The following is a 10,485-nucleotide window of genomic DNA, read 5'->3' as shown; positions in this document are numbered from 1 at the left end:
CCTGCAGGTGGGGAGCCGGGTTCGAAGCGGGATCCTTATGCCGGTCCTTGTGCTTTGCGCCAACTGCGCTTAACCCGCTGCGCTACAGCCCGACTCCCAGAGTAGCTGCTTTATATAGTTTCTAAGTGGGATCGTAGCAGGGATGGCTGCACACTACATCGGTATCTGATGCTCTTGAATTGTATGCTTAAAAATCAGTTATATAGAAAAATGCTTATTACTTTTCTAGAATTGAAAAAAAAAAAAAAGTCCTAGGGCCAGGAGATGATTTACTTAGTACCTGTAGGTTCAAGCTTCTACACTGCATGGGAGTAGCACAGCAACTCAGATGGTGGAGTGGTGCTCTGGTCTGAAACAAAAGGGGTGAAGAAGCTGCCTAGGCAGCAGTGGACTCACCCATGCACAAGGCCATGACACCACAGAAAAGAAAGCATCTATTAGTCAAAGTTCTATTCTTCTTCTATTTATAATCTAGATCATTTGTCTTCAAATTTCCCCTTTTAAGTCTAAAAAAAAAGGGGGGGATTTGACCCCAATAACTAACAAAATTAGTCTCACACAATCACATAGGCAGGTCTGTCTTTATTTCAGAATAGGACCTTATGCATAAAGGTCCCATTGGCACTTGTCATGGCTACAACTCAATTTTGCTTCTTATTAAACCAGCAAAACTGTGGTCATCATAAAAAGTGCCAGAGAAGCACCTCATCATTCCTTATTCGCAAGGTTTGTTTTACAAAGAACTGCTGGTCCCTCCTAAGTTTATCCTCAAGATCCACACATCAGACACTCCTCTCTATTCTCCAAAGAGCACACCATAGCTGCTGTATTCCTCTCCTTCTCTTCTTCCTCTTTTGATGCCTTCTCCTTATCTTTCAGCTTCTCCTTATTTAGAGTGAATTGGATGGGATTAGCTGCTGGTCTTGTCCTTAAATAGTACATTCCAGTCTTCAAACCCTATGGGGAAAAAAAGAATTACATATATTAGGAGAAACTGTAAGACATTAGTCACTGAAGATCAATGTTTAAAATACATTTCCATAAACCTGAACAAAAAGTTTGCTAAATTTGAAGACTTTTTCAAAAATTCCTGAAGAGACACAGACAGCTCTTTGGAGATGTCGAATACTTTTGTTATCATGTTTTTTGTTTTCTATGCATAATTTCTGATTTTTATACGATAACAAATCCATCTTGGAGTCTAACGTATTAGAGACGAAGGCTATCTGTGTAACAAGACTATGACTACTTCAAAGGTAAGGATCATCATCTATCCAGTATCTAAAGTCCTGATACAAAAATCATAATAAGTATTTATTAACTGAAAATTAATGTGGGGGTTAGGGTAGTGGCTCAGCGAGTGGTCAGAGTATCTGCTTTATACCCACAGGGGCCGGGGCCCAATACCTAGCACCACATTAAAGCAACAAAGACAAAAAAAAAAGCAAGTAGAACTCCACAGGTGGGAGCTGGGCAGTGTTGTACTTAGCTAAGCACATACTTTTTCTGTCTAGAAAACACATGTTACCCATGTACAAAGAGCCAGGGTTCAAGCCCCTGGTCCCCACCTACAGGGGGAAGCTTCACAAGCAATTTTGTGAAGCTCTGCAAACCTAATGCTTTGGGGGGGGGGGAGAAAGAAAAAAGACAAAGAAACATCCTTCACAGATGGTACAGCAGTACTTTGTACTCCTGAACTCTCTTTCCCATACTTTCATTACAAATTTAAAATGGGGAGTCGGGTTGTAGCTCAGCGGGTTAAGTGCAGGTGGTGCAAAGCACAAGGACCGGCACAAGGATCCCGGTTGGAGCCCTCAGCTCCCCACCTGCAGGGGAGTCGCTTCAAAAGCGGTGAAGCAGGTCTGCAGGTGTCTATCTTTCTCTCCCCCTCCTCTCTCCATTTCTCTGTCCTATCCAACAATGACGACATCAATAACAATAATAACTACAACAATAAAAACAAGGGCAACAAAAGGGAATAAATATTTTTAAAAAATTTTTTTAATTAAATGAAGGAGGTGGTTTGTCAGTAAAATAATACCATATGTGAAATACTGCATTGCATTAAAAAAATATATATATATATATATATATATAAATTTCTGGTCTAAGGAAATAGCACAGCGGGTTATGCAACAGACTTTTATGTCCAAGGCAACAGAGTTCCCAAGTTCAATCCGCAGAACCACTATAAGCCAGAGCTGACCAGTGATCTGGTAATGAGAGAGAGAGGCCGAAGGTGCTGGGTGGTGGCACACCTGGTTGAAAGCACACACTACAATGTGTAAGGACCCAGGTCTGAGTCCCAGGTCTCCACCTGCAGGGGGGAAGCTTTTCAAGTGGTGAAGCAGCTCAGCAGATGTCTCTCTTTTTCTCTATCTCTGACTCCCCTCTTGATTTCTGACTGTCTAGCCAATAAACAAAGATAAAAATTATTTTTTAAAAAGAGAGAGAGGGAGGAAAAAGAAAATCTGAAGTGAGCCTGATCCGGTAAGGAACAGAATGAAATTTTAACTTAAAAAAGTAAGGAAAAACTTTGCGGTGACAATATTTAATAAGCAGCAGGATCTAAAACTCTTTGCCAATTCCAAAGTATTCCAAGTGGTGCTTCCCCCACCAACCTGCTTCCAGCCGTAGAAGTGCATACTAGTGAGCTTGCCGTAGTTAGGCTCAGCGATGTGGATATTCAATGACTGGCTTTGATCAATGAAAGCACCTCTCTCAGCCGCCATCTTGAGAACTGTTTTCTGAGAGATTTCCCACACAGTCTTATACAGTTGCTTCAGATCATCTGGAATTTCTGGTATGCTCTAAAGAAAGCAAGCAAATGTTTATTGTCCTGAAGATAAAGAATAGGGTCTGGCCTTGGTTCTACTTCCGGCCAGAATCATCATTCATTTATCATTATGTGGCATAATCTTTGCTTCTATTTCCTGCAGATCTACCATTCAGGGGCCACTCAGTGTTGCACCTGGTTAAGCGCACATATCAAACCTATTATTCAATATAAACCATGTCAGGCTTCACAAGACAGTTCCCCTCTAGTTTAGAAAGTACGAAACTCCTTCTGTCCAACAAAACACCATTCTGGTGATAGTGATTTAAGATTCATTTGTAACTGGTTTAAGGCCAAGTAGTCACTGTTCCAGAGGCACTTAACGAAAAAGGTAAAAACAATGCAATAAACAAAAGCCAGAAGTCAGACTTATTCACAGTGACACAATCAAGTGACAAATCTCCTCTAGGATTTCATCTTGTCATACTCTACAATAATCCATTCAGTGATTAGACATAAGGCTTTCTTAGGGCTAAGCTGCATCAACAGACTAGAGTCTCTTTCACCAAATACAGAAACATATATATGTGCTGAGTTAGAAGCAACATAAAGATAAATGCTTATTTCTCAGTTGCAAATAACTGACTCTAAAAACTACTGATGGTGCTAGGGTTCATGACTGAGGCACCAGAGGTCACAGATTCAACTTTCAGCATCACTATAAGCCAGAGCTACAGTATTCTGGTTTTTTAAAAGCATGCAACATATATAACGTACATGAACATATATGTAATATATGCATATATAACATGTATGTATATATACTGATGGCTGACTTCTATATCAGACAGTCTGGCATAAATACGACCTAAGCTTCAGCATTTTAAAAGTTTCTCTACTCTTTTGGTGGTGGGAATGGTGTTTATGTACACTCCTATTTATAGTCATATAAATCACTATTTAATTAATATGAGAGGGAAAAAATTGACTGTATGTCTCAAACTTTTTAAAGCAAAGACTGAGTCTTTTTAATACATAGGCTGAGTCTTTGATAGGTTGACTCTCTCAAAAGCCTAGGTGGGGCCAGGTGGTGGTACACCTGGTTGAGCGTACATGCTACAATGCACAAGGACCTGGGTCCAAGCCCCCGGCCCCCACCTGCATGGGAAAGCTTTGCAAGTGGTGAAAGCAGTGTTGCAGGTGTCTCTCTATCTCTCTCCCTCTATATCAACCCTCCCCCCTTGATTTCTGACTATCTCTATCCAATAAATAAATAAAGATAATTAAAAAAAAAAAACCTAGACCAGGGAAAACAGAAGCAACTGGTGGCACAGCAATATACAAATAATGTCAAAGGACATAAATTATGATGACGGTGGGTATTATACAGCAAATCCTAACAAAGGGATTTTTCAAAGTTAATCCGAATACCAAATAATGTTATGACAATAACTATCTATTGTCTTCTTGAACCCTAAGACAGCAGGAACCTCACATTTCCACTATAGAGCCTATATTTCCCCCAGTCCTGGAACCTTAGGGTGGGGCCTATGTGTCCTGGAGCTCTGCTTCCCCAGAGACCCGCCCTACTTGGGAAAGAGAGAGGCAGGCTGGGAGTATGGATTGACCAGTCAATGCCCATGTTCATCGGGGAAGCAATTACAGAAGCCAGACCTTCCACCTTCTGCATCCCACAATGACCTTGGGTCCATACTCCCAGATGGATAAAGAATAGGAAAGCTACCAGGGGAGGGGATGGGATATGGAGTTTTGGTGGTGGGAATTGTGTGGAGTTAACCCTTCTTATCCTATGGTTTTGTTAATGTCTCCTCAAAAAAAAAAGTTCCTCTACTGATTCCAGAGAAGTTGGCAACTGCTGCTTTACATTATGATACAGATAAGAGGGTCAGGCTTAGTTATACGAAAATGTATATAATCCTAGTACAACACTGGGTGTTCAACAGAGCTACATAAGCATATTTAGACACAGTGAAATCAATGTTTCTCTCCATTGCCTAGGATAAAGAAGGTACCGCAAAACTCAATTAGTTCCTAAAAAGCCTGCTTCGTTTTCATTCTGTACCTGGATGGATCCATTACACGCAATAATTTGGTTTTTCATCTCTTCATTCCATAAGCCCCGCTCAGTAAGATCCTTCAGTAAGTGAGGGTTTACAATCTGAACAGGAAATCAAAAGATGTTAAGATGTAGATAATAGGGCTTAAACAGGATTATTAAATAATTATTTAAATTATCAATTAAAACACACACACACACAAAACTACATTCCTTTAAAGTCTTGATGTTGGGTCTGCAAAGTAGCTCACTTAGTGTGCTGCTTCGCCATGGTTGTGATCCATATTCAAGTCTGGTCCCTGTTGCATTAAAGCAAGCTTTGGTGTTGTGGTCTCTTTCACCCTCTCTCTACCTCTATCTAAAATAATAACAGTAGTTATTTAAAAGTAATGGTGTTATTCAAGTTAGGGCATTTACACAGATGGAAAAAAACATTGCTTACAGCAGATAAATCTTTGTGGGAAGTGATTTTTATAAGAATGTTAATAAATACTTTAAAAACATATATATATATATATATATATATATATATATATATCCCATCATGCAGAATTCTATTTCAAGGTATTTGGAAATTCACATTAGTTGTTCTCAACTGCAGCTCACAATAAAATTGCCCGTACACCTTCAAAACCATTGGTCCCACCCAACAGAAATTGTTTGCTAACTACTAGTTAGTTATTCCCAACCTCAGACTTTTGAAAGATTTCCCAACAGGTCTGGTTGTGATCTTCTCACCTGAAATTCTCCCGATAAGACTCTACGAGTGTAGATATTGCTGGTATAAGGTTCAATAGACTCATTATTTCCCAGAATCTGAGCAGTTGAAGCAGTAGGCATCGGAGCAATAAGTAAACTGTTCCTTACTCCATATCTAAAGAAAACCAAACGATTTCAGGTGCCACTCTTAAAGCTAGACGTTGGTAATGCAGTTACTATATAAGTCACTATACGAAGTGAAACTGCCGGGCAGAAACATCAGACGAGAATTTGACTCACAGTTTAAGTGTAATTTGCTAATACACTTGGGGGTGGAAAACTGCACAACACCTTTGGGAAAATATTTGCTCAATTAAAAAAAAAAAGCATTGAAGCTATTCTTTTAAAAATAACTGACTTGGGGGTTGGGCAGTAGCGCAGCGGGTTAAGCGCACGTGGTATGAAGCACAAGGAGCAGTGTAAGGATCCCGGTTTGAGCCCCCAGTTCCCCACCTGCAAGAGGGTCACTTCACAAGCAATGAAGCAGGTCTGCAGGTGCCTATCTTTCTCTCCCCCTCTCTGTCTTCCCCTCCTCTCTCCATTTCTCTGTTCTATGCAACAATGACATCAATAACAACAAAAATAATAACCACAACGATAAAACAAGGGCAACAAAGAGGGGGAAAAATAGCCTCCAGGAGCAGTGGATTCGTGGTGCAGGCACCAAGCCCCCGAAATAACCCTGAAGGCAAAAAAATAAAAATAACTACTGACTTATAAAGCTGTTTTGGTCAAATGATACATGTTAAGGAACACACAAGTTCATGTGGAACATGACTTAAATGAGTACTATCCTAAGCTTTCTTGCTTATGTTGTGGAATGGCAGCCCTGTAGAGGTGAAATCGCAAAGTCAAAATAAGAGATGACGTGGTCCGGGAGGTGGTGCAGTGGATAAAGCATTGAATTCTCAACCATGAGGTTCCAAGTCTGGTCCCCAGCAGCACATGTAGCAGAGTGATGTCTGGTTCTTTCTCTCCTCCTATCTCTCTCATGAATAAATAAATTCTTTAAAAATAATAATAAGAGGTGACACTAGGAAGTGGTGAGTGCTCCTGTAGCAGCGAACACCGGCCCTCCCTTGACAGCGCATGTCTCCCAGCCTCCCCGTGACCTCCAGTGGAGTCTCCCAAGTGTATACTCTCACAGCAGCAAGAGGGGGCCTGCCAGAACCTGGAGGCATGCCTCCCAGTCATCACCAGTTAACCACAGTGATCTTGCCCCATGGGGACTGCAGACACTCAGTTCTTCTTGGGAATAGCTCACCCATCTCTAGGACCCTTGCAGAAAGAATTCTCCAACCACTATCACACTCCTCAGGCCACCTGCCCCAAACCCCAAGAAGGCTGGATCAATTTATATGCCTCCCAACGGTGTGTTAAGGTTCCTCTTTTTCCTATATCCCCATCAGCATTTGTTGTTTCTGAACTTTTTAAGGTCATTCTCCCAGATGTGAGGCGGTAGCTCAATGTAGTCTTGACGTGCATTCCCCAGATAAGTGACGATAAGCAAGTTGGCTATCTGCCTTTTCCGATAAAGCGTCTTATTCAATTCTCCACATTTTCTGATCAGGTCATTTATGTTTCTGACGTCAGTCTTGGATATCAGGGTGTTCACCTTATAAAAAAGTACTGAGGACAACATCTTGATATTCTGGGAAAGCTTGAGAAAAGGGAATGTCAGATCACCTCTGTAGGTTTGTAGTGCTCACTGATAAAAACCACCTGAACCTTGGCCTTTGGTGGAAGATTCAATTTCCTGGCTTGTCACTGATCTGTTTGGGTCTTCTTCCTCTTCCTCTTCGACTCAGGGAGGTATTAGGAGATGAAAACCATATTCCATTCTACTAGGCTCTGAAATCCAGTGGCATGAAGTTGCTTACAGTCACCTCCTATAACCATAAGTATCTCCACCAACCTCCACTTTCACTTATGATCCTACTGGGATTTCTTGTTGGCCAGCCTCACCTGGGGCTTACCAATTTTGTTTTCCCTTCCAAGAACCAGCTATTGGTTTCACTGATCTTCTGTTGAACCACCTTTTTGTTTTCTATTTCATTTACTTTTTTATTTCCCTCTGCTGGTTTGTTCTTCCCTTAGCTCCTCTTGGTGTGATATCAGATCGCTTTGAGATTTTTTCTTTCTTATATGCGCTTAGTCACTACAAATTCCCCCTTGAATGCTTTTTATAGTGTTCATCGGTTCTGGTAGGGTATGCTCTCGTTTTTTTTTTTTTTTATCTCTAGGAATATTTTACTTCTTTGATCCAACTGTTTGCTGTTCGATCAACTGCATGCTGTTTAGTCTCCATATGTTGAACTTCTCTAGCTTTTTGTAATTGATTGCTACTATTCCACTGTGATCTGAGAAGTTAAACTTCAATATTCCTGAATTTGACACTGTCTTCTGTACAACATGGGTCTGCATGAGAATGTTCCACGAGCACTTGAGGTTGTGTGTTCAAGAGTTTGGGGAGTAGAGAACCCTGTGAATGTCAAGGCCAACTGACCTAACTTCAGCTAAGGCTGTTGTTGCCCAGTTGAATTTCTCTCAGACCTGTTAGTATGAATAAAGTCCCATTCTGTCACTGTACTGCTGTCTGTTTCTTTCAAGTCATATAGAGTGTATGTTACCACACTTAAGAACCTGGGCTTGAACCCCAGGTTGAATGCCTGTAACAAGGAAGCTCTGTGAGTGGAGGGACAGTGCTGCAGTGTCTCTCCTCTCTCCCTCTCACCTGCTTCATCCTCTATCTAGACAGGGGTGGGAGCCTTTTCTCTGCCAAGAGCCGTCTGAATATTTCTATCATTCACAAACAATACAAAACCATCAACTTAAAATGAGTACTTTCTGTTGCTATGAAAAAAGTTCTGGGGAGTCATGCAGTGGCGCAGCGGATTATGCGCACAAGGCACAAAGCGCAAGGACCAGCGCAAGGATTCTGGTTCGAGCCCCCGGCTCCCCACCTGTAGCGGGAGTCGCTTCACAAGCGGTGAGGCAGTTCTGCAGGTGTCTGTCTTTCTCTCCATCCTGTCTTCCCCTCCTTTCTCCATTTCTCTCTGTCCTACTCAATAACAATGACATCAATAACCACAACAAGGGCAACAAAAGGGAAAATAAATATAAAAAAATTAAAAAACAAAAAAGAAAAAAGTTCTGGTTACCTCGGCAGAGCCAAAACAAATGATTCCATAGCCCATATGTGGCCCTCACGCCAGATGTTCCCCACTCCTGACCTACAAGAAAGGAAAAAAGTCTCCAGGAGCTGTGGAGGTGTGCAGGCACTGGCCCCAGTGATGACCCTGGTGGTGGGGAAGTAATAAACATACAAGAAAATGAAAGAACTCGTACCATTTTCTGTCTGGACCCTGGGTACTCTTGTGTTGTATTTCCTTTCTTTCTTTTCATCTAAGTCTCTTGAGTGTTCTTTTCTCTTTTTTTTCCCCTGGGTGGGGAATGAAGTCAGGGCCTTGAGCATGTGCAATATTAGAAAGCAGCCTCCCAGGCCAGTTTTTCCTTTCTTTATTTTATAGGGAGAAGAAGAGGGTGATATAAAAATATCAGAAAAGGAGGTAGACACCACAGCATCTTTCCCCCTCTGTTCCTTCTGAATCTCTACGGCACAAATACGGTTCATTTTAATTTTGTCCCAAATCTGCGATGGGGTTTTGATTCACCTTTTTGTTATTGTTGTTGTTGCCTCCAGGGTTATAACTGGGGCTTGGTACCTACACTACGAATCCACTGCTCCTGGAGGCCATTCCCCCCCCCCCATTTTATTGCCCCTGTTATTGTTATTGTTGTTGTTGTTATTGGATAGAACAAGAGAGAAATTGAGAGAGGAGGAGAAGACAAAGATGGGGAAAGATAGACACCTGCAGACCTGCTTCGCTGCTTGTGAAGCAAACCCCCTGCAGGTGGGGAGCTGGGAGGGGGGCTCAATCCAGGATCCTTGTGCTTCACACCTGTGCTACCACCTGGGGCCCCATCTTAAAAAAAAAAAAAGATTCTCTACCTTATCATCAAGCTCACGAATTCACCCTTTAGTTTCTGATAAGTCTTCCCCCCGCCAAAAAAAAGTTATAACTATTCAGCTGGTGCATCTAAGTAGTGTCAAGAAACTGTCTGCCCCGTATCTGTCCGTTACAGTTTCTCTCAATTTGTCCCGCTCATCGAAGGGCAGTTTGTTCTAGGGAGGTGTAGTGACAAACAGAGCAGTACTTCAGCCCAGCTTGTGGATCAGCCTCCCAGACTGATACCGTACTTTCACTTGCTTTTTTTTGCCTCCAGGGTTATTGCTGGACTCAGTGCCAGCACTACAAATCCACTGCTCCTGGAGGCCATGTTTCCATTTTTACTAGACAGAACAGAGAGAAACTGAGAGGGGAGGAGGAGACAGAGAAGGAGAGAGAAAAATTCTCTGCAGATCTGCTTCACTGACTGTCAAGTGACCCCCCCACACACAGGTGGGGAGCTGGGGGCTTGAACCTAGATCCTGGCCTGGGTCTTTGCACTTCATACAATGTGCACTTAACCTAGTGGGCCCAATGCCCGCTCCGCCCTGTATTTTTACTTCTACCACTGTTTACTCATACTTTGTCTCAAAACTTTCTATTGACCCTGCTGATAACCTAATCCATTGCTCTCAACTCAGTGAGCATCACTTCTATTGTTGGTTCATATTTCCATCATGAAGCCTGGATAGCACTGTTGTATTAGAATTTCCCTTCTTATGTTTTGATCCATTAATGTTTAGTTTCTACATTTCCTCATTAAACCTAAAAGACCTTGAAAAACTAACTCAAAGTTAAGGAGTAACTCTCAGCATACATGTCTCAAATATTTCATGAAAAATTTCTATATTCAACAAAAATAT

At 41.8% G+C, this 10,485-nt stretch overlaps 1 protein-coding gene and 1 non-coding gene across 2 annotated transcripts in view; both read right to left on the bottom strand.

Annotated features, from left to right (window-relative positions):
• Positions 1-565: 565 nt before the first annotated feature.
• RRM1 (ribonucleotide reductase catalytic subunit M1) overlaps positions 566-10,485 on the bottom strand; it is a 37,748-nt gene continuing 27,828 nt past the window's right edge. The window contains exons 16-19 of the mRNA XM_007527512.3: positions 5,592-5,727; positions 4,860-4,955; positions 2,622-2,810; positions 566-957 (exon numbers count right to left, since the gene is read on the bottom strand). Coding sequence (XP_007527574.1) covers positions 769-957; positions 2,622-2,810; positions 4,860-4,955; positions 5,592-5,727 — 610 coding nt within the window. The 3' untranslated portion in view covers positions 566-768. The remainder of the gene's footprint in view (positions 958-2,621; positions 2,811-4,859; positions 4,956-5,591; positions 5,728-10,485) is intronic.
• Positions 9,729-9,859, bottom strand: LOC132534164 (small Cajal body-specific RNA 8). The gene has a single exon (XR_009545837.1). It is a non-coding gene; the product is annotated as a small Cajal body-specific RNA 8 (non-coding RNA).

The sequence above is a fragment of the Erinaceus europaeus genome, chromosome 17 (assembly GCF_950295315.1).
Source record: "Erinaceus europaeus chromosome 17, mEriEur2.1, whole genome shotgun sequence".
NCBI classification, from domain to species: Eukaryota; Metazoa; Chordata; class Mammalia; order Eulipotyphla; family Erinaceidae; genus Erinaceus; species Erinaceus europaeus.
This window is presented reverse-complemented; position numbering and strand designations above follow the sequence as displayed.